General features: G+C 41.0%; 1 protein-coding gene across 12 annotated transcripts in view; it reads right to left on the reverse strand.

Annotated features, from left to right (window-relative positions):
• USP40 (ubiquitin specific peptidase 40) overlaps positions 1 to 24,123 on the reverse strand; it is a 72,092-nt gene that overhangs the window by 19,727 nt on the left and 28,242 nt on the right. For all 12 annotated transcript variants that reach the window (XR_002122418.1, XR_002122413.1, XR_002122417.1 and 9 more), the window contains 12 exons: positions 23,789 to 23,870; positions 22,095 to 22,263; positions 20,226 to 20,310; positions 19,356 to 19,426; positions 18,337 to 18,659; positions 16,631 to 16,754; positions 15,213 to 15,270; positions 9,023 to 9,076; positions 8,169 to 8,257; positions 6,806 to 6,892; positions 2,793 to 2,829; positions 1,082 to 1,143 (listed from right to left, as the gene is read on the reverse strand). Coding sequence is in view for 9 of the 12 variants with exons in the window: in XM_019629276.1 (XP_019484821.1) it covers positions 1,082 to 1,143; positions 2,793 to 2,829; positions 6,806 to 6,892; positions 8,169 to 8,257; positions 9,023 to 9,076; positions 15,213 to 15,270; positions 16,631 to 16,754; positions 18,337 to 18,659; positions 19,356 to 19,426; positions 20,226 to 20,310; positions 22,095 to 22,263; positions 23,789 to 23,870 (1,241 nt within the window). In the remaining 3 variants the exon portion in view is untranslated. The remainder of the gene's footprint in view (positions 1 to 1,081; positions 1,144 to 2,792; positions 2,830 to 6,805; positions 6,893 to 8,168; positions 8,258 to 9,022; positions 9,077 to 15,212; positions 15,271 to 16,630; positions 16,755 to 18,336; positions 18,660 to 19,355; positions 19,427 to 20,225; positions 20,311 to 22,094; positions 22,264 to 23,788; positions 23,871 to 24,123) is intronic.

Here is a 24,123-nt window from a genome sequence, read left to right on the forward strand (position 1 = left end):
AGGAGGGGACACACGGCCAGGCCTCTGAAGGCTGAGACCGAGTCTGAAGGATGGCAGGGAGGCAGGAAGCACATTTCAGGCTGAAAAGACCAGGGTGGGAAAGACAGCATATCAGGAAGAGGAGCCAGTTTTGAGCGTCGTGAGTTTGCTCTAAACAATTTTAGAATTGTTTGATGCCAATTTGGGAATAGAGAAGAAAATACGGAAACCATCTGACTAGATAGCTCTTCTGACATCCAAACTGTATGTCCTGAAAATGCTTTGGGTCCACCCTCTCTGAGCAGTCCAATTCCTGGCGAGACTCAGGAGGGCCCTCTCTGCACCGTTACTGACTGCCATACAGCGGAGTGCCCCAGGGATGGCCCCAGCACACCTGCTTAAACCAACCCCTGATGCTGTTCAGTGCCACTGTCTACTTCTGAAAAGAAAGCAGGCAGATAGACGGGGGAAAGGGCGGGTGACCGCGATGGTCTGAACTTGCTCACAAAGCTTCATTTTGGGTCCACTTCTAAGGCCATGCATTTGGACAGGAGGTTTGATGCTGCGTGGGTCACTAATAAGAGTAACCAGACCCCATCTAGCCTATGATAAAATTATTCCTAAGGCTACTCCAAGACTTTGGCTGGATCTAGAGATGTAGTTGAGGTCAGAGCCTAAGTGACTGGTTGGTAAGATGAATTCTGCCATCAACTTACAGAGAAACTCTGAGATTAAAATATTCAGGTTTCAAAATTCAGCGTGTATCTTCAAATCCTTTCTTTAGTTCAACTGTCTTCTGTTCTGTGAAGTTCTCTCCTCCTGATGGAGAGCTAGTATTCTTAGGAACACACTATCTTATCAAAGAGGACTTAACACTGATGTGAAAACATTCCCACTCAGCTGAGACTTTCCCTCTGACTCTATCAAAAAGCTACAGGAAGGAAAAAGTGAAAGTAGACCTATGTATACAGATTGCTGTTATCCTAAAAAAATTATAAAGCTTTCTCTAGAATCTATTCACATGAGGGGGCTGGGTATCCTATATGAAAATACCAAATAAAGACAATCACTTTAAGAGTAAAATGTAAAGAAATAATCTTACTTCACATAAAGGCTCCCCAGCCTCATAGCACCAATCCATTTTTCGTAAATGCCACGTGTCTCCTATGAAGGAATCAAAATCAGGATGGAAAAAAAATTCAGAATAATATATTTGAAGAGTTTTCAGAAATGACCCTCTGGGTAAATGAGTATCAAATGGGATTTGATCTAATAATAATTAACTAATTTTTAAAGTAAATTATTTCTTCCAGGGCATGAGAAAAATTAAGCTGTTCCCCCAACTTGGTTAATTTTCTCTCTATTCCACCAAGAACAGATGCATAATTGTTTTTAATTAATGTATACTTGCAAATAAAAATAGCACTTGCTACTATTATACAATATGTACATGTCTTTATTATTTACATGTATACACACACAGACATCACATGAGTATAGATAATGTACATATCCACATAAATATGGAATTCCTTCCAAAATCACTGTGAAGCTGAGTTTCATTTTCACTTTCTTTGCTGAAAGTACATGCTAACATTGCTCAGCAACATTACAACAAAACTGTACATGCAGCAAAACTGTTCCAATCCAACTAGCAGTTAATCTAACAAAAAACAGTGCTTTGGGAATAGCATGAAATGAAGTTGGTATCAGTGAATATTTATAAATACTATTCAATTAAATTCCTGCTTTTCACACTGATGAAATGGGAAGAGAATTTTTTGAGGAGGAGAGGGAGCTGAGTGGAGCAAAAGTTGGACATCCCAGTTATTTAAATAAATAGCAATGTCTTATAAACAGTGAACTCCCCTGCCCACCAAAAGAAACTACAGCCAAAGAAATGAGCATAGACCTCAGCTTTACTCTGAAGAGGCCACAGCTTTTGAATTCCATTACTGTTCTTCGCAGACCCTTTTTTGTCATTATTCTAGTTTCAAGTACGGTTAAGAGTTATATCAATAGCTTCATCTAAGGGTGCTAAAAAGAAAAAACACCAGTAAGTTACAGGTGAACACCATTACTTCATAGTGCAGCGTGGTGGGAAGAACTCGGGTTCTGGAATCAGAGACCTAGCTGCTCCCTGCATAACTCTGGCTAAGCCGTTTAGCCGTTCTCAGCCTCTGTCTTGTCATCTGTAAAATGGGAAGCGGTGACGATCCCTGCAGGGGAGGACTGTCGAGATGAAATGACACACTGCCTGCTAGTGCCCAGAGGGAGCCTCAGCCCAGAGCGCGTTACCCCCCTGCAGAGAGCGGAGCCCCAGGCTTCCACCTGAATGAAGTCTGAGAAGGACAGAGCGCTCTGATGAAAGCAGTGTGCTGCCTCATCAAGCTCACTAACATGGCCACCCAGCAGCTCCTTACAGATACCTGTAGTTATGGTTTTCATTTAGCCTACATTCCCTAATCTATACCACAAAAATACTGGCATGAAACAGGACACTGGAATTCTGAATCAACGAGGTTAAAAAAAAAAAATCACTGAAAAACCTGCGTGATGCCAGACGGAATCCATCTTTTGTGCCTTTGTCGGAATCTGTCTAAGTTCTCTTTCCTCAGTAGCAGGCTAACCTACATTAGTTTTCTTTCAGCTTGCAAACAAGAACTCGGAGAATTCATGGTTCTTGGATAGAAAGTGTAATTGACAAGTCCGGGGAAAAAAAAGGTTTCAAAAGTTTTCTTTAAGCTTATAAATAATTTATTATAAATAAAGGCTATGGGTGTGATTATACACCATCCTGGTCTGTAACTTACCTGGTAGGCCAGATTTCTCCAGCATTATCTTTAAACACTGTAAAAAAAAATTATGTTCATTAGTTTTCTGTTTCTGAGTTACAGTGTTGTGAGAAACACCCTTTTTGGACCCTGGGGCTATTAACTCTGATTACATTTAATAATTCTCAAATACATAATGATACACATAGTTAAGAAGATGATTAAGCAACCTCTCATTCCTAAGAGCCAGGTGGGGCCAACCCAGGAGGAAAAAACAAACAGTTGCCAGTGTTTGCTCCCAGAGCTCAGTTCAAAGTTTTGTTCATCCACTGCCAGATCTTTCTCTTTATCAAGGCGAATAGTGTATTTTTGGCCAGAGATGATTAATTAGGCTGATTTAATAAATATACATTAAACTTTGACTCCTATAAAAGGAGATTAGCCTTTATCTGGCACCCGTGAAACACATTAAACTCCCAAGGCACGAACTGTGCAAGCTGTGATCTCATGAAATACTATGATAATGAGACACGATTAACAGAAGTGTAAATAAAACAAAATAATTAAAAACTCTCAACTTCTTGAGAGGAAAAATGTTCCTAAATAAACCTAGGGCAAAAGAGTAAACAGTCTTTGACTGACGCTATCCTAGAGCAGAAGGGAGCAAGCAGAAAGCTGCTCACTGCTGTACCGCTTCGAACAACAGAAAAGGGCAAACAGAACATTCTTTAACGGGAACATTTCAATTCACCACGCAAAGTCTTTAAACAGTTAAAAGGATAAAACAGAGTTATATGAACTGACATAAAAGTTCTTTAAAACATTCTAAGTGAAACAGAGTTCTAGTGTAATATATGTAGCGTGATCCCATTTGTGATTTAAAAGAATACAGACAAGTCAAGCTCTTCTCTTCTATATGTACAGACACCCCCACGTGTTGGGATACGCAGGGCAAAGGTCTGGGCGGAGACACACTCTACTGATTTGGAAAAATTATATTACCGATGACAACAGTGACTCCTGGGGAAGGAGCTAGAACAGGGTAGTGACCAAGGGGGATTTTTAGTCCCTCCCTGAAGTTTAAAAAATAAGAAAAAAATCCACAATTGCATGATTAAAACTAAAAAAGACTTTACAATATTAAAGGTTATTTAGAAAATGATGTCAATGAGAGCACAATACATTAAAACACAGGGAATAGGACCAGCGCTGTCTTCAAAGAAAACTGCAGTCGTAAAGGCTTCTGTCGTTTAATAACACACAGCGGAGCATCGGACTTGTGTTCCAGGTACAGGAAACGAGCGGGGTAGAGCCCTGCTGGAGGCTCAGCTCCGGGGCCAGCGCGGCCGGAGCAGAGTGAGCAAGAGGGGAGGGGAGTCGGAGGATTTTAGAAGAGACGTGCCGAGGCCAGATGACACCGGGCACGTGAGTCACCCAGTACCTCCTGCTCTTACCCTGAGGGTCGTGAGTGGGGCAGGGGCTGGTCTTGACTTAAAGATCACTCAGCATCTTTATAAGAACACACCCTGGGAGGTGCGAGGGTGGAGGGAAGGAGAGGATCAGGAAGCTGCTGGAAGAATCCAGACGAGAGGTGGCCAGAGGAACAGCAGCGCAGGGATGAGATGCGGTCAGATCCGAGGTCAATCCTGATGGTATGACCAAAAGGATTTCCTGGAAAACGGGACGTGAAGTAAGAAGTAAAAGAATCAAGGATGACCACAAGGTTTTTGGCCTAAGTGAGCAGCAAGATGGAGCCGCCATAACTGAAGAAGATAAAACGAGAGGGAGTGTGTCTGCGAGAGATCAGGAGCTCCGTCTGGGTGGTACAATGTGGGCAGATGCTCAGACGACCAGGTGGCAGGGGATGTAAGATGGAGCTCTGGGGCGAGGTCCAGGCTAAGAACTGAGCACCACAGCGCTCCCGGACAGAGAAGAGGACACGGCAAACTGAGAAGGGGTAAGCAGGAAGCCTGAGGAGTTGCGGTCTTCTGGAAGCAAGTGACAAAAGTGTTTCAAAGAACAGTCATCAGGCATGTCCAGTGCTGCTGAGAGCGAGCAAGGTGGAGCCTGAGAGCTGCTCGCTGGGCGGCAGCACGAGGACCCCTGACGCCTCAAGAAGCGCTGTCTCAGTGGGTCCCGGGAACAAGTCTGCCCGCAGCAGGCTCAAGAGAGAACAGAAGGATACACTCATTGGATACACCTCCTTTGCAAAGTTAACACTCAAGTTAAAAAGCAAATGAAAAACTGAAAATATTTACAGCATGTAACAAATGGCCAAAAAATTGTGTAGCAAATGTTTTCTCATGGAAAATTTCAAACACAGAGAACGGGAAAACAGCCCTCACACACCCATCAGCCGGTCTCACCTACCGCGGCAGCCGCTTGGCAGCACCCGACCCCGCTCCCCGTGTCCTACTCCCCCAATTCTTTTGAAGCAAATGTCAGATATATTACTTCATTTATTCATATTTAGTACGAATCTCTAAAAGATAACAATTCTTTTAAAACATATAACCCTAAAATAACTATGACATCTCAAACAACGGAATTCCTTAATAGCAAATATCCAGTTAGTGTTCAGACTTCACTACCTTCTCTTTATCTATGACTAAAATGTTTTCTTTGAATCAGGGGCCACATAAGCCCACTCGCTGCTCCCGTGTGCCACTTCACTTCAGCCGCGTCTAGCTGCCAGGCCACCTCGTCCCACAGCTGTGTCCTAAGGTCCCCAGCCTGAGCTGCAAGACACACGTCCCTCTGTCCCCTGTACTTCGTATAAACTGGTGTTCACACCGAGAGCTTGATCAGACTCGGGTTCAGTTTGGTTTTGGGGGGTTTTTTTTGGCAAGAAGAACATGAGTACTGTGTCAAGCTTCCACAATGTCTGGGTGTTGCTTTTTTTGGTGGTGTTAGCAGTCTTTCAGGATCATTGTCTAGATCCATGAAATCATTTGGAATTAGAAAACTGTGATAGTCTAAAATGCTTTTCATTTTATTAGCTATGTTTATAAAAAAAAAACCCAAAACCTTTATCTACTTGGTTGCCCGCAGTATATATAGTCTGCAAAACAAAAACAGGATACACGCTTGATTATTTCCTCTGTGGCTCCCAAGCACCCACTGAGTTACCGTGGGTAATCGATGAACATGATACTCTGAGGGATCATATGAACTCATGGGTTTTACGTGTACGTACGAATCGCCTTCCCTTACTGCTCCCTCTTTAAGCAGTGGCAGCCCCTCCAAGCTGGCTCCTGGGCATCTCTGCCAACGCTAGCAGGCTTGCCCGGCTTCAGCGCTTTCTGTTCTGACAAGAGGTTCCAGGTTCCTCTTACACTTTACGGATCTAGATACGGAGCCAGCCATTACTGCAAGAAGCCCTCCTTCCTTCTACAAGGAAATGGTATCTAGCGACCACAGTCTGGGTGTCAGGGTGCTCCCTGCTATCAGGCTGGTCATTGTTTCTAAGCTACTGGCAGTGGAAAGAGCTAGAAAAATGTTTGTTTAAAGAAAAACATACATCAAGGTCATCGGACTCTGCAACTGCAGGAGCACAGGTTTCGTTTACCCACACTGGGGTTCTTCTCTTTCCATTTTCCAACATGGAAAGGCCCAGTTCTCAGCCACACCAACATAACTATGTGTTTGCTTTATCACACACACACATGCCAACATTCATACCTCTGTGTGCGTAATTATTTGTGTATCTAAAGTAAAAACACAAAGGAAATATGCCAGAATGTTAATGTTACCAGGATAAGAGATAATGAGGGGTTTTCATTGTTCCTTAATCCATTTTGACATATCCCAAATTTCTACAACCAGCAAGTATTACTGATAATCAAAAAATAATATTAATAATCTAATTTTTAAAATTCCATTCAGTTCACCAAACTAGTCCTCCATGAGCACATAGAATTCTTTAAAGTATATTGTGTAAACCCTAGCCTCAGGCCCTCAAAATTCTAACACAGGTTGCCACTGTTCCCCATACCAAACACCCACACACCCCTTCCTCCCCCCTACTCCCCACCAGAAGCCAAATTACTTACATCTCTGACAGTTGTTGTTTCTTCTACTATGGTCTCCATCTCTGTCCCAGGCTGAAGGTCACTCCCCACAGCAAAAAACAGGAACAGCTAAGATGGAGACAGAGTGTGAACGCAACTTAATCTAAATTTTAAAATTCTATAAATGTATTATTTACTTCCACAAAAAAAGAGCCAGTAGTCCACGAAACTTTAACAAAAATTTCCAATTATGTAAAAACAATATGTCAGGTAATTTAATGTTACAATGTAAACAATAATCTTGACTACCTAGAAATGTGAGGTGCTTCGTTCATCACCCATGTTTTCCCTCCTAATAAGCATCTCTCACAAGTATGACTTGTGCTTCTATGACCTGCATCTCTTTCTTAGGCATTCCTCAAAGGCATCTGCAATTAGGGATTTGCAGTTACCACACAAGTAAGCATCAGCTGTGACTTCCCTCTGAGTGCCTTGGCTGTGCTCTTATTTTCTGCCCAGGGACTCCGTGCACTACGATTGCCAGGACCCCACGGGACAGTGTAAATCTGGCTTCTTGTCAGCTCCGTTCCGCACAGACCTATTTTCCTTTCTAACTGTGCTTGTCATGTCTGCCCTCCTCTCAGCTTGTCATTTGCTACGATTTGCTAGAGTTCAGGGGAAGAACAAACGGAAGGGGAGGTAGCTGAGAAACTAGTGAAGCAGGCCCAGGAACCACGGGGATCCTGAGAGGAACCTAGTTTGCTCTGATATCATCTTCACAGTAAGGACACGCATAGGACCTTTGGACCGTGATAGAAGTTTACTGCACAGGTAGGGCTCTGGCAAAGGTTGGCCGGGGGGTATTATATTTTATACAGGAAATGAACACTGATTAAGACAAGGCTGCTGTGAGACTGCGATATTACTGCAGAGAGTAATTAGGTCCAAAATCAAAATACTGTATTTCATTCCATCTAAAATGCCTGGCTGTTACTCATTATTTAATGTACCATGAAGGCAGAAAACAGTGCCGGCTCCAGCTGCAGGAGGCTACCGATGGGAAGATGCAGCCCAATCTCATCACAGATGTTAAAATGTGGGGGGAAAGGGTGCATTTTAGAATTTATGAAAATAGTTGAAACTGGTAGCCACTCAACTTTAAAGATCTCCCTTAACCACAACATTTTCACAGAAAACAACCTTATGGATATGCTTTGACATAATATTTTCATTTAAACACAGAGAACTATATGGATGCATTCTGAAAATAAAAGGTATTATTTAAGGAAAAGAAAAGTTTTAAGAGAAACATTTATTACCGCAGTAGTGAAGGTACGAATTCTAAAGTTAAGAACTTCTGACTATGGGAAGGTAGATTTTGTTTTGTCAGGCGACCTCATGTTACCTGAGAGGAAGTTGGGGCTTTTCCAGGACAGAGTCCCAACGAACTCCCCGTCTTCAATTCTGCTTCTTTCAAAGTACAACTGTCTGGCACTATAAAGAGTTTTAATAACATAATGAGTGTTATTAATTTTTACCTGTCTGGGCAAAATAATATACTGAAATCAGTCTTTCTTTAAAAATCAAGAATATCAAGAAAGAAAAAAAGTTGGACTCCATGCAGGAGTGTTACATATATTAATAGTTACATTTGATTTTTGATTTCTACACTATAGAATATATTATTCTTGTTAGTTGCACAATAATGCTAAGAAATAAGAGGCAGCTATGAGTATTCTAAGAGTCATACTTATAAAAATAAGAAAGCTATTGTTCACAAGATTGAGAGTTAGATATTCCGAATCAATTCATAATGGACTAGCTTCTTCCAGGTTTAAAGCTGCTATGGCGACTTCCATCAATAATGAGACTAAATTAAGTCTAAGGACAAGATGTGTTATAGAGGTGAGAACAAAGGCTATTCCATAACAGGTATCTCAATAAAGTTAGCAAAACAAATAAAAAAGGGACAATCAATCTAGAAAGGTATAATTAGATCAAAACCATGAGTAAGATGAGGATTAACTAATCAGAAAGTCAGGTGTTTCACTTTAGAAAGCTGAAGTGTTTGAATTCTTGATAAAGATATTCTGTAACACACGAGGAAGACGCCTGGATGACAATATGTCCTACAAATCAGCTTCTAAAACATCACTTAAGAATATTAGGAGTTGGAAGCCATCATTTAAGGCAAAAGTGTTAAAAGGGTGAGAAGGCATGAGTATGTGTCTCCTTTTGAAGGCTACCAAACAAATGTACCTGGACAAAGCAGCCTCCCATCTCTGTTGATAGGCCTCAAACAGCTGTTCTCAGCTATAAATAAAAAGAAGCCGGTCAGTGCACCAAACAAGGAAAACGAGAGAGAGATTCTCTACTGTGTTAATTAGCGGGAAGCTACAATAAGCTAAAAACACACAAAATAAACAAACAAAAACCCCCAACAACCACACAAGTACAGGCAGTATTCACTTTGCACAGTAGTACAGGGCTGTAAGAATGCCTGTGGAAGCTGGAACTGTGCAAAGCAAGCTTAGTAACAATGAGGAAAATTGCAGCTGTTCACAACCTTAAAAATTTGTGTCCAAACATTTAAAACTGTCATCTATGCATGCATAGTGAAATGAAAATAGTAAAGCTTGTATTTACACTGTAATTTAAAATACTGGAAACGTTGAGAATTAAAATGTTTTATTTCTTTGTAAAAAACAAAAAGTATTTGTTTAAAAAAAAAAGTATCAAGAATAAACAGGGCTTGCTTTCTTCTTCTCACCGTGTAGCTTACAATACAGAGTGAACATCTTTCCTGTTTCCTAGCAAACCATCCCACTCCTTCTAAGCTGGACCAGCTGTCAATTATTTTATTTTATTTATTTTATTTTTTTTTAAGATTTTTATTGTGGAATTGGGGGATGGAACAGCGATGAGGAATTGGGGGAAGGGGAACAGACAAGTTGCTGTCGTTTTGTTCTTCAGTCTAGTTGTGGAGGACGTTGCTTCACTGGCCTAAGTTGGCACCATCATTGCTCTCTTCCCGGGTGAGGCAGATCAGTCGCCGGCTTCTGGACGGCCGCTCACTGTGGCTGCTGGCCACTCACGCTGGCTGCTGGCTACACACAGTAGCCCATGGCAACCCACTGCAGCAGGGGCTGCAGCCTACACCGTCGCCGGTGACTCACGGCAGCCCAGCTCCAGGTTGAGCTGTTGTTCAGCATCTTAGCTGTGGAGGGCAGTGTCACTGGCCCTCATATGTGGGATCCGAACCGGGGCCCTCTGGCATCCCAAGCCAGTTCTTAACCAACGCGCCACTCGGCCGGCCCTGGTTTTACATTTTGTGCTCTTAATCTCATGAAATCTCTCCAAGAGCTCCTCTGATCTTGCCAGCGTCATTTCTCCTGGGATATCTTCATTCTTTTTGTCACAATTACTTTCCTCACTTTTGTCGGTAAGTTCATGTTCATTAAGTTCCTCCAGCGGCATATCTGGTCTCTCGAATGATCGCAGTGTCATCATTCCCATGGCCAGCCACTTCTTCCATCACTCCACATATTTGTGTTTCTTTGCTGAACGTTCATCTTTGGCCAATTCGATTACCCATTCTTGTAAAATATCACGTGGATTTACCACTGGGAGAGAAGGAGATCACAAACTACACTCTTTGCTATCTGTGTGGTGAAATTAGTATCAGATATGCAGTGACCAATGACTGACTGACTTCAAAGAGTGAAGTAACTGGACGTGACGCACATCTGTTATTTATGTAGTGATCTGGGGACTGGAGCTAGTAGCAAAGCTTGTACTTTACGCAATTACTCAGTTAAATCCCACGGTAGCTGAAATTTGAACCATGTTGCTGGGTAACCAATGTTATATAATGAACTGTGATAACTAAAATTTGTGCGTATTGGAACTGTGCAGAGACTGCCTATATTTAAAACATGTTAGGTGATTTTTTTATGCCTATTCAATGGATCAGGGCCAGTGTGCCCTATTTTGGGGGATGTAGAGATTCCTGCTTTGTGGGAAGGAACACACCAGGCTTAGTCCAAACAGAATTCATACAAAGCTGGAACTGCAGTGGGCAGGCTGGGCAGTGGGGTGCCTTCTGAGGGGGTAAGAATGGCATGTGTCTTAGAAGCTCTAACTTGATCAGACCATAGCTGAACCTCTTTCTGAGACTCCTGTGTCTTATACTAATGTGAAGCTATCATATAATTCTAATACAAATTTCTTGACAACTGAATCAGCTTGTGAAAAGAATTCTCCAATTTAAAAAATGCATTTTAAATACTGTCTTGTTAAAAACTTTTCACTCTCATTCCAACAACACTGTGTATCTTCCATGTGCCAGGCATTGTACTAGAAGCTGACAACAGAGGAGGAACTGAAACAGCCGTGGACTCTGGTCAGAGAGCCTCGTCTGATGGGGCAGGTGGACATTCATCACACAAACACCGAGTTACAGCGTAAGCACTACGAAAAGTACAGGCTATGATGAGAGAAAAGCAGAGAGGTTAGCTGAGGTTGTGTGGTCAGAGATGACCGGAGAAGTAAAATTTCAGCTGAGACCAAACGAATGACTGAAATTAGAAGAGAGAAAGGGGAGAGAGTTCAGAGAGGTGCCAGAACTGAGAAGTCTCGGGTGGAAGAGAGCTTGTGCACTGGACACTCCCAGCGAGTGGCACGAGAAGTGAGCTGTGAGTAGGCAGGAGAGCGGAGTAGGTAGGTCATGGTCAGACGAAGCCGGCTCTGGTCTGCTAGGTTAAGGAAGCAGCCTGGGTGCAAGGGGAAAGCACTCCAGGGCTCCGAGCAGACGCATGACATGACCTGATTCACAGACATTTAAGGAGATCGTGCCAGATGAAGAATGGTTTGGAGGGGAGCAAAAGTGGAAGGACACTTGTTACACAGGAAGACAGACTATTCATTTTAATAAATCATATACTTTCTCATCTCTTAATAAATAGTTCAGTTAAAAAGTGCACTTAAACATCAAAGGGATTAGAATAATAAAGCAACTTTAGAGCAGATCCAAAGTCCCACCGTCATATGTGGATAAAGAAACAGAAGGTAAAAACTAAGCGATGCGCTGCTGATGTTCTGGGAATAATTACCAATGTGCACACAACGCTCGCTCCCAGTACACCTGCTTGTCAGGAAGACACAGGTAATACAGTAAATTAAACCAATGCTTACAATGACTTGCCATGAATTATTATGTGCCTTGGGCCAAAGCTGTTACCACCCTGGTTTATAGTTATTAGCCCAGTATCTGCATAGAAGCTTCGAGGGCAGAGATGGTTTTATTCATCTTTCTAGTCCCCGAAGTGCTTTTTAATAACCTTTGAGGTAAAATTTATGTGTACTAAAACACATCCAGTTTAAGTGTACAGTTCAAAGAGTTTGATATAAACACTTGGCAACCACCAGCAAATCCAGATATAATTTGCATCACCCCCCAAAACTCCCTCATGCCACTTTGCAGTCAATTCCCCACCCCCCAATTCTGATCTGCCTCTGTAACTATAGCTCAGGTTTTCTTTTTCAAAAATGTGACATAAATAGAGCAATAAGAGTGAACTCTTGTGCATCCAGCTTCTTTTGCTTGGCACAATGTCTTTGAGATTCACCCATGCTTGGCATGTGGTGGGGGTCCACTGCTTTTACTGATGAGCAGTAGCCCATGGTAGGGGTGCTCCCCAATTCGTTCATCCATTCGCCTCCTCGCGGGCATCTGGGTTGTTTCCAGTTTTTGGTTATGCACATTTTTGTATAGCGTTTATAAGGATATATGTTTTAAGTTTTCTTGGGTAAATATCTAGGAGAATTGGTAAGTGAATGCTTAAATTCATAAGAAACAGGCTAACTCTTAACCAAAGTGACTACTAACCATTCCACGTTGTCATCACCAATAACGGGAGTTGCAATTGCTCAACCTCTTCGCCACCACTGGCTTTGTGAGCATTTAAATTCTTCACAGTCCACGGGGTTGTGGTGGGGTCACTATGGTTCAGTTTGCTGGCGAGAGATGCTGAGCGTCCCTCCCTGCACACTGGTCCCTCACAGGCGGGTCCTCTTCTGTAAAGTGTCCTCCCGGTTGGGGGTAGGTTGTTCGTCTTCTGATTGGGTTATAAGTATTTTTTACATATCCTGATGCAAGTCTCCTGTCAAATACGTTTCATGGTTTTTTTCTCCCAGTTTGTGGCTTGCCTTTTCAAATGCTTTTTGAAGAATAGAAGCTCCAAATTTTGATGTAGTCCAATTTATTAGTTTACTTTTTCACGGTTTTTACTTCTTGAGTCCTATCAAAAAAAATCTTTTCCTTATGGTAAAAGAAACAAAGATTTGTCTCATGTTTTCGCCCAGAAATTTTATAAGTTTTAGGTTTCAACATAGGATCAAATAGGCCTATGATCCATTTTGAATTAGTTTTTTACATGATGTAAAGCAAAGCTGGAGATTCACTTCCGCATCTACAGATATCTAATTGGTCCAGCACTTATGTTGAAAATATACTCTCTCCCCCCATGGAAATGCCTTGGTGCTGTTGTTGAAAGTCAACTGACTAAATAAATACATCTGCACCTACTTTTGGGTTCCCAGCGTAGCTCCACTGAACATATTTTAGGCTTCAAACACCAGTTATGATCCCTGCTGCACACCTTCTTTATTTTTTAAATTTTTATTTATTCATTTATTTTTTTAGCTGAGCCATCCTGCCGCCTGTTGGCAGCTCAGCAGCAGCTCAGCTCAGGCTGGGAATCAAACCAGCAGCCCTGTTGCTCAGAGCTCACACTCTTGAGCAAGCTCTTAACCAACTGAGCCACTCGGCCAGCCCGCACATCTTCTTTAAACGGTCCTTTAAAAAATGTAAAAACTATTCTTAGCTCACGGGCTGTACAAAAACAGGCTTGGGCATAGCTTGCTGACCCTTGTTCTGTGTGTCTGCTCTTATGCCCACACACACAGTCTTGACTACTATAGCTTAGAGTAAGTCTTGAAATCAGACAGTGGTACGCTTCCAACTGTTGTTTTTTCCCCAAAATTGTCATGGATACTTAGGTTCTTTGCATTTCCATATAAATTAAAGAATCAGCTTGTAAATTTTCACCCCCCCAAAAAAAATCCTTGCTACGATTTTGAGTGAGATTGCATTAAATTTACAAATCAATTTTGAGAGAATTAGCCTCTTAAAACCATTGTGTCTTCCGATCCAAGAACATGGCACATTGCTCCATTTATTCAGGTCTACTTTTTATTTTTCACAGCAAAAATATTAAACTCACTTATTAATTCTAGAGCTTTCAAATAGAATCCTTAGGGTATACAAATATACAATAGGTACATCAATAGTGCCCACCACCATTGCAAGAGGAAAATACAGTCAAACATGCGATGATGCCGATTCACAGTCACTGGAACAGCTACCATTAAAAATACAGACGATTACAACCATTGGCAGGATGCGAGGAAGCAACCCTGACACACGGACACACGCTGGTGGGAAGGTCGATGGTTCAGCCACTTTGGAAAACAGTATGGCAGTTTCTTATAAAGTTATACACAAATTTTCTTTTTGACCCAGCAATTCCAATCCTGTATATCTCTATCCAAGAGAACTGAATACATATATCCACACAGAGATAAATGTTTATAGCAGCACCATTCATAGGAGCCAGAAAGTGGAAACAATCCACTGGTGAATGAATAAACAATGGAATACTACTCAGCAATAAAAAGGAACAAATTATTGATACATGCTAAATCATGGATGAATTCAAACATGGAATGCTAAGTAAAAGAAGCCAGACACACAAGACAACATATTATATGGTTCCATTTACCTGAAAGGTCTAGAAAAGCAAGTCCAGAGAGACAGGAAGTAGATGAGTGGTGGTTGAGGGCTTGGAATGCAAATAGGAATGATGGATCTTTTTGGAGCGATGGAAATGTTCTAAAACTGGACTACAGTGATGGCTGTACAACTCTATACATTTATTAATAACCACTGAATTACACTTAAAATAGGTGTGGGATGGTGTGTAAATTGTACCCTAGTAAGGGTGTTAAAAAAACCTAATGCTGAGTGAATAGTGTGTCTGCAGAATGTTACATTCAGTATGCTAGAACTTACAAAAATATAAAAATACAATAAACACATATACATATGTAAGAAAACAAAATCTATACAGTACACTATGAATACATAGACAAGAAACACCCAGATCACATATACTGGGGAAGGAGGGAGCGGGTCTGAGAGGACACAGAGAACTTTGTAATGTTTCCAACAAAAACACACATGATAAAATGTGAACATCTGTCCATTTTGGGTGGTAGGTGGATGAATTTTCCCGGAACCATTTTTTGTACTCTCCCATAATTTTTTCAATTAAAAATCAAAACAAAATTAAATTGAACCAAAAAACCAAAAGCAAACATAAATGATTACCTAGTTCCTTCATTAATTTTAATTCCTTTATGGCTTTAATTCGAATATCAAACACCACCTAAAATAGAGAAATAAACTAATGACTGTGTATAAGTTGAAAACAATGGGAGGAGAGGAAAATGAAGATTGTGTGTGCACATACAGATTGAGTTATTAATTACCTGACATTTAGCACTTTTTGCCTACTTGAAAAAAATTTTTTCTATCCCCGTAATTCATTTTCTCTCTTCTACAAAGTCAAAAGCAAAAACTTAGATCTTAATAGTTAAATTTTTACCAAACTGATGTTACTTGGAACAGAAAGGACTCCTACAGAAAACCAAAGAAACAATTCTAGAGAAAGGCAAAAAACTGACAAACCACTAACCTTTCTGATGACAGCAAACAAAAGAAGCTGCGGGTGGTCACATTTCTTTATGTGAGAATGATGAGTTCAGGGCCAGTAAGCATAAATAATATAAAAACGTATAATACTAGTCCAAGGGCACTATTTAAAATGCCTATTTCAATTACTTTATTTTAAAACTTTTTTTTTAGTTTAGGCTAATTGCCGCTAAGGCATAAAATTATAGAAATTGAGGGGTGAAACTGATATCAGAGATCATCCCCTTGCCCCTCTCATGGTGCCCCCCCCACCACTGAGATAAACCGGGGAGAGGAGGGGCAGAATCAGGGACTTCACCAAAGCCCTCCCCCTTGGGTCAGGTGGAGGTCTTCCGAGCTTAGTGCATGGTCTCATACTGTCCCTCAACTATGCAACCAAATGTTAATGCACCTTAAGAAATTATAATATTTGTAGAAAACATGCTAATATGTTTCTTTTTAATGTTATAGAAAAATCTTAGTAAATTGAGACTACATAAAAATAAAAAGACATTTCCTGAAATAACGTTTAAGGAAACCAGCACCACAGTCTTCAAATGGAAGGCTGAAGGGATCCCCATTAAAGAGGAGCTGGCTTTATATAGAGCGCAGGGTATAATGCAGAGCAATTTCAGTTAAACTTAAAAAGAAGAGAACAGAACACAAAAACAAAACATATACGTCTGCTTCAAAAAATGCCAAAACACCCTTAAAAATAGCATTTCACGTTTTGATATGTTTTGATAAATAAGTATATATTTGTATTTTGATGTAGCACTGTATATATTTGACAACAAAGCCAGGGGAGTCCATGTGCTAACAGCTAACTCCCACATTGTAATTCTAGGCTTTGGAGGAAAAAAGGGCACATGTTTTCTTGAGCTATGCCAAGAGCTAATAATAGGTAAATGAGGAATAATCAAATATTAAAAATAAAAAGTTGATTTCTTAATAGAAGTCTACAGAGACTCTTCTGAAAGATTAAGGATTGCTTTCTAAATAAAATTCAGTTAACTAAGAAACTGTCAACCAAACTTTAATTATAATCCACTCACTGTGTTAGCAGTTGCTGGTATTTTAACTTGCTCCTCTTCAGATTCTAATTGGCATAAATTTTTAACTTGGATCCAGTCGGTCTCATTCACACTACTGATCCATTCCCCTTGTTTGGTCAACAAACTGTAATAAGTAAAAAGATATTTTAAAAATGTGTCTTTACATGGCACTTTTATGGATCAAAAAGGATCAGAAAATCAATTATTTTTCCTTACGCACCACTTCTAAAATTCAGCATGTGACTAATTTAATGTGACTTAATTAAAGGTGACCAAGTTCTACTGAGCTGGCTTCGTGAAAGGCCACCTGACTGTCTTTTTAGGATGGTGTCAGGTATTCTATGATGATGATGATGATGGCAGCTAAAATATTTAGCACTTACTATGTGCACACTTTGTAAGCACTTCACTCTTTCAGTCCTTACAACCCTGTGAAATTGGTACTAACTGTTATCCGCATTTTACAGAAGCAGAAAGTGAGCAGAGAGAGGGCAAGTAGCTTGCCCACGGTCACACTGTTAGGAAGTGAGAAAGCAGGACACAGAGCCAGGCAGCTGGCTCCTCGCCTGCCCCACGTACTGCCTCCCACAGGAGCCCAGGCAGGTCACGTCAACAGACGGTTACGTAGCCATGAAATGAAGTGAGGAAGAGTCTACAAACATGGGGCGAAAGGCAGGATACAACTATCTACAAAACAATCATTATGTTTAAAAGGAAAAATGCTTCGAAACAAAAAGTCAATTCTTTGAGCTCAGAATAGGAAAGCTGACAGTGACTGGCGTGCACGGGTGGTACAGGGGTGCTGAGGGGGGCCTCTGTCTTCACTTCTGTATTGCCCAAGTCTTAATAAATGTGTATTACTTAAAAAAATGTATAATAAACTTTATTAAATACACACGGTATGGAAAATGCCTTCCCAAAAGAGTAATCGTGATAAGTGTTGCACGCAATAAACCCAGTTCATAAGGGCTCCGCTTCTGAGCTGCAGCCACAACTAATCATAACCCAGAGAGGGTGAGCTCAGCGCACTCACAGCACTGACAATCCAGGCAACCGAGTTGCTGTTCCTAACCTCGTCTTCAGTAGATGGAAATTTGGGGCGGTGAGTGTATGACATGCTGACCACAGAAATGGACTCGACACAATGCCACAGACAAGGATAACAAAAATGAAGAGAGGCACCATTTCTGAGCCTCATGCGTGATTATAGAATCAAGGGCACCATTCTCCATGTAACTGCCCTATCTGGGCAGCTGGGAGGATCTCAGCAGTCATAAAAAGCACCGTGTTGAAAAACTGAATTGCCTTATGGGATTCTTGGAACAAAATAGTCAGACAAATTTAGCTATGATCTTAATACCATCCTCATGAAAATTTTCAGGAACTTTCTTAGGGAGAACGTGCCTTCAGTTTTACAATGAGTGCTAATCAGAATTTATTTGATAGGATTCTGCTTTATAGCCAATTAATCTAGACTGTATCTTGTCTATACTTCTATTATTTAGTTATCACAATTCCCCCCCAAAAAGACATCACAATATCTTTTTATCCAAGTTGCCTAATCTAGAACTTTCCTGCATACAATATATAGAACATAATGTCTAGAACTAAAGAGAAACATTTAACTCTTATTATGAAAATAAAGCTAGTTCTAAGAGATAGTATTATCATTAAAATAAGAAAGAATTCTCTTTTTAGTGAGTTACCTGTTATTATCATGACTGGAGTCCTGAATCCAAACCGAGCTTCCGTTTCTGAGGCCTTGCTCTCTGAATGTCTTCCTCCAGTCTTCCGGGGGAATGGCGGTCCAGCCCTCATCATCCGTACCTTCAGCGCTGCTGATGCAGATGACACCTGCTGGAATTGCTAAGGCTGGGAAGACAGAGCCTACTTCTGCGTTAGATGGAAAGACCTGTGGAGACTCTGTCAGCTGCTGACACTTTTCGCCGTCGCCGCTTGTTGCTAGACGAAGAACATTTAAAAGCAGAGGTTCACAGTCACTACCAGTTGGAATCTGGATTCCACCAACCTACAGTAATATCAAGACAGCGATTAGTACAGTTTACATTTGCTAACATTAAGTCAACATGACAACGCAGTAAAAGATTACTCTTGTAGAACAATTCTCATTTTTTTCAAGTCAAGTTTTCACAAATGTCTTTTAAATATCAGAAAAATAAGTTTAGATTTTTCTTTTGAAACTGTCTCTTAGCCATCTTTTACTCTTTTAGGAGAGAAATCGGGAGTGGAGACAGAGGTGTACGGGTCCTCAGTGGTGGTAACGAAGCCCGGGAAACACCAAGGACGTTTACTGAGTGGCTGAGATGGCCCTCACCCCTTGCCTGACTCAGGAAACTCACGCTGCTCCCACACGTCAGCTCCACCCCTCACTCGGCAGAGCCATTCGCCCCCTTCTGAATTCCCACAGGGCACAGGCACAGACCCCACTGCAGCACTTATCTTAGTGCGACTACACATGAGCACCTGAAAACTCAGGCTGTTTACCTTTGTATCTATAATAGCATCTGACACGCGGTGTGGCACAACGGAGGTGCTCAATAAATATCTTTAACATGTAACTGCTACTATCTGTACCTAACATTTATTAAATAGTTCAGCAGTTTTCTAATATCTTATTGACTTCACATCTGCCAAATAAAATTTCACTACAATGACTCTTAAAAAATCTGAAACTGTCATGACTATTTCTCCAATACTTTTTTACCTCCACTCCATTCCATACAAAGATGTCTTCCTCATCAGCAATTTCAATTTCACACAGTGTCAGGTCATCTCCTAGGAAGATGAGATCATCAGTGAGGCCATTCATCATGACTATTAAAAACAATTTAACCTGGGCCGGCCCAGTGGCGCGTTGTTGATATTATCATTGCACTCTTCCTGGGTGAGGCAGTCGCTCACCGGCCATTGGACGGCTGCTCACACCAGCTGCCAGCCACTCACGCTGGCTGCCGGCCACACACAGTAGCCCATGGCAACCCACTGCCACAGGGACTGCAGCCTACGCCATTGCTGGCGACTCCCGGCAGCCCAGCTCCAGGTCGAGTTGTTGTTCACCATCTTAGCTGTAGAGGGCGCAGCGTCACTGGCCCTCATGTGGGATCCGAACTGGGGCCCTGCTGCTCAGAGCTGGCGTCCCAAGCCAGCTCTTAACCAACGCGCCACTTGACCGGCCCTGTTTTGTTGTTCTTTAAAGGAAGTAAATACTTTTAAGCTCTCAGAGTACATTTGTGAAGCTGAGAATTGGGTAAAAATAAAATCAAGCTATATAAATAAGATCCAATGGTTCCAAATCATTTTGCTTAAAAATTTGTGGTAATATAAAAAAATTCCAAAGCCTTAAAAAAAGTAATTTGGTGGAGAGGCAGCCTTAATTTCAGAAAATATAAAATGTTTCCATGGTAGCAAAATTTCACACATTACATAAATTGGACACATTATGAACTGGATAAATCACATAGTTAAGAAAGTAGTGGGAAGGAGGCAAGACTGGCCAAGAGTAGAAAATCACAGATGAGCCCCACTAAAATATAAATATATAAAATGAGTTGCTGTGTCTTAATATCGTTCTTACCATCAAGTGTCTGGTAGACGTGAAGTCCCGCAGGTAAACACTTTGCAATACTAAGAACCATGTCTCCTTCCCAAAAGTCTAACAGCTAGAGAATATTAAAAAAAGAGAACAATGAACAGTAACATATACCACATTTCCCCTTTAAATGGAAGAGCGATGTGTCAATTTACATATGTAGATGATACAGGGAACAAACAAATGAATACTCCCATCCCCACCCAACATCAAAATAAGGAAGAAGACATCAGTCATTGTTAAATCAGTCAAATCCCAAAATGGTTAATCTCATCCATTAGAGACTGAAATACTTGGCAACACAACGAGCACCAGACCACCTAAACAATTCTACTTAATTTATGGGAAGATCCCTTTTATCACAGGCAAACTGATCCGCATGCCAGCCCAGGAATCTGTCCAAAAGAGCAAACATGATTTGTTTAATTAGTGCCATTCAGGGAAGGCAGTACAGACTCTAACATACACTCGTATTCTCACTACTTAAAAGAAATGTCTCCCACTGTAAATTTAAGAAGTGTAATAGATTACCAGGGGTTTCTTTTTTAAGTTTCTAGATCCAAGACTCTGGAGACTGTGGTAATCTCACCAAATTAACATCACCCATAAAGATGAAGTCCTATTTAGTCTCTCTCCACAATACCACAAGACAGTTCTCTTAGAAAATTTCACATTTACAAGTGATTAGCTAACTGTATCACTCTCACAGCCTCTTGCCAGTGGCTTACTTCTAAGATAACAGAGATGTGCACTTAAAGGTCTTTTCCATTTGTCACCTAATGTCACTCTAGGCGGTCAGACCCCCAAGTCCACCTATATCAACACTGCCAGGACTGGCTCAGAAATGAACTTTTAATGCAAAAGTTCAGAAATATGAGACAATTTTAGAAATCCTGATACTGATCCAACATTTAAATATCACTCAAATCAACTAAAGTTAAAGAAGAAATTGCCCTGTTTTTCTATGTACAAGAGGAAAATCAAAAGAAAGCTAATAATTTTGGTAATTGATTTAGCTTTACAGAAAATTCATTTATTTCTGGAAAAAAAAAAAAGAAGTACATTTTCTATTTCCCTTTCCCTTTTCCTTGACCAGGAAGTAGTGTGGAGTGAGGATGTGAGATTAAGAGGAAAGAAAGAGTCGGGAGACCAGGGCTGGAGACCTGGTTCCACCACTAAGCAGATGTCTGACCCAGGCAATCACAACTGAATCACAATTTCTTCACCTTTAAAATGGGTTCGTTAGCTTGTCCTCACGAGGTTAAAGAGCCAAGTGCTATAATTATAATAACATGAAATCATCGTAAGTGACATAAAGAGCACTGCTGTTGTTGTCATTAAAACACAACTGGTTAATTATTTGGAAACAATGATTACAATGTTTGTTCTTACTAGAGACCAGTAGATTATTTTCCTGCACTTAGGAATCTTTATTAACAAATGCTATTCTGTACTGAAAGGTAGAAAAGTTAGCTACTTTTGTTTAGTAGTTCTTGGTTTTAGTCCACATATTTATCTTTTCACCACCTTTAAAAACAATTCTCTTTCATTTATTTTCCAAAAAAGAGACAACCTTATACTCTTTCTCTCCCACAAATAAAATACCGCAGGCTGGCCTCTCCCTCTGAACCCTCCTGACGGGACCAAGAGGCTTGCCTGAGCAGAGGCCTCTCTGGAAGCCTTACAGGGGAGGAGGACGCCCGGACCATCCCTCTCCAGAGCTGGCAGATGTAGGAGTTTCCGAAGCAGCTTTGAAAAATAAACAGTTGTGTCCTAAATAGGATTTTTGAAAAGAGAAATGCAGCTTGAGATGGACCTTAATGTCTAAATTGAGAGGAAATGAGGCTAAATTACCTGAAATATAGATTGTCGAAGATCTCCTAAAGTTTTTCTTTTATCAAAGGTTAAATCCCACACACTTTCTGTCTGAGAGACTGGGTGCAAAGCCCCATTGAAGAAATGGTAATGAGGGCCCACGTGGAGATGCAATTCAAAATTATTGTTTGTAGAATCATATTCTGCCCTTTAAAGAGGCATAAAGAATACATAAATGCTATGTTTTTTATAACAGTTTCATCTCAAACCAAACATATTTGATTTACAATATAAATAAGTTCTTCATTCCACCTAAGTAATTATAATTAACATCTTTTTCTTCCATGCTCCAAAATGACTCATTTTAGTTTCTCAATAAATAGCAAAATTTCAGCTCTGTCACCGTGAATTCCAAGGAAAATGGGTTTTCCACGTACACTGTGCAATGTTATTCTGAATAACTGACACTTGAAATCTTCCAATCCTGAGATTAGACCACAAACAAAATGCTAGAAACCTGCTCCTAATAACCGTGTTGTCAGATTTACAAACTTTGAACTCATCCTTACTTCCACTAGACCTACAGGCTCTCCCCTAAACTGCCTGAAGTTGATCTCATGACCCTCCTGAGTCTCCTCTGTCTAGGTCAAGCGTCCTCGGCAGCAGCCCTCAATGCCTGCCCTTCTCCGAACCCCCCCAGGGGCCCTGACGCCCGTGCCAAACGCTCCCCTGCAGCATGTGACTGATGGTGGGAGAGGCTGCCACACCGTCCTGGTACTTCACACACAATTCCATTACTGTGCTCAAAGATAGCGTTAGCTTTTCTGACGACCACATCATAAAGCTTAGTGCTGGCTGACTGAAAATCCCTTAGGTTGGCCGTTTGTTTTTTTTATACCTACTGCTAATCCACACCACTCGTGCAGGTTATTTTTCAGGCTTAAGGTATTTTCCTCCGTCAAGTTTTTATATTTTTAGTTGTCTTGATGTTTGTTGAGGTTTCCTTTGGTCTTGGCTAGCCATGCAACCCACCTGCCATTGCCGCCCCGGCTTCGAGTCAGTGATGGAAATATTGAGCCATCCCTGCTGCATAACCAGCCACTTGAGTCCACAAAAGGACCGTGAACATCCATCTCCCAAACCCAACACCCCACCAACTGTGTCAGAGCAAATCAAGAACCAGTTCTTCAGGGTCCAATGTCAGACCTCGTAAGAGAAAGCTGAGATCATCAAGTTCTCACTAACCATCCCTTGAATAGTTAATAGCCCACTCTAGGTTTCTGCCCACCGTTGGTGTTAAGCACCATGTTTGTAGAATCCACATTGCCTTCCTTTTGCCCACCTCTGGTCTTCTGTCACTCCATGCCAGTTCTCCACAACTACTGACATAGGATGGGTGCTTTCCATGCAGGTTCTCTTTGTACCGAGGGAATAACCTGACGGGCCAGGATTCAATGCATTTAGTTCAACTACATGCTCACCGGTTTCTCTAGTTTTCTTAGGCTTCAATCCCCACTAGGCAACAGCCATTTATGTGTCATTATTCCGTTCACTCTCAGAGAAGGATAATTTCAAAATAAAAGATACTCTCACTACAAAAATTCAGCAGTGAAAGAGATACTGGCATTAACTAGTTGACTTTTTCCTTTTAAATTTTCATTACCGAATATTTAAGACCTAAATTAGATCCTCAATCTCCAGAAAACCATTCGAACTCTAAAAGTTATAATTACCTTTTTCTTTGTAGTTCAATGTTGGCTGCATCCATTTCATTTAGCAAATGGCATGGAACCCTGTATCTTGGATTAGCTCGAGCTGTGAACAAAACATTTCATTAACTTGTGCTGACTAAATGAAATCTGGTTGCTGAAGAGCAACTAGAAAGGACCGAGCTGGGAGCTAGAAAAGCTTCGACTATTTGTGTGAATACTAATTTTCTTGGGATCTCAGTTTTCCATCTGCAAAATGAACACATTAGAACAAATGAAAGGTAAACAGTTCTTTAAGCCAAGCTAGAAGAGTTCCATTTCTTCAACCCTCTTTAAATATACTTTAAAAAAAACCAAAA

The sequence above is a fragment of the Hipposideros armiger genome, unplaced genomic scaffold (assembly GCF_001890085.2).
Source record: "Hipposideros armiger isolate ML-2016 unplaced genomic scaffold, ASM189008v1 scaffold_17, whole genome shotgun sequence".
Taxonomy (NCBI): Eukaryota; Metazoa; Chordata; class Mammalia; order Chiroptera; family Hipposideridae; genus Hipposideros; species Hipposideros armiger.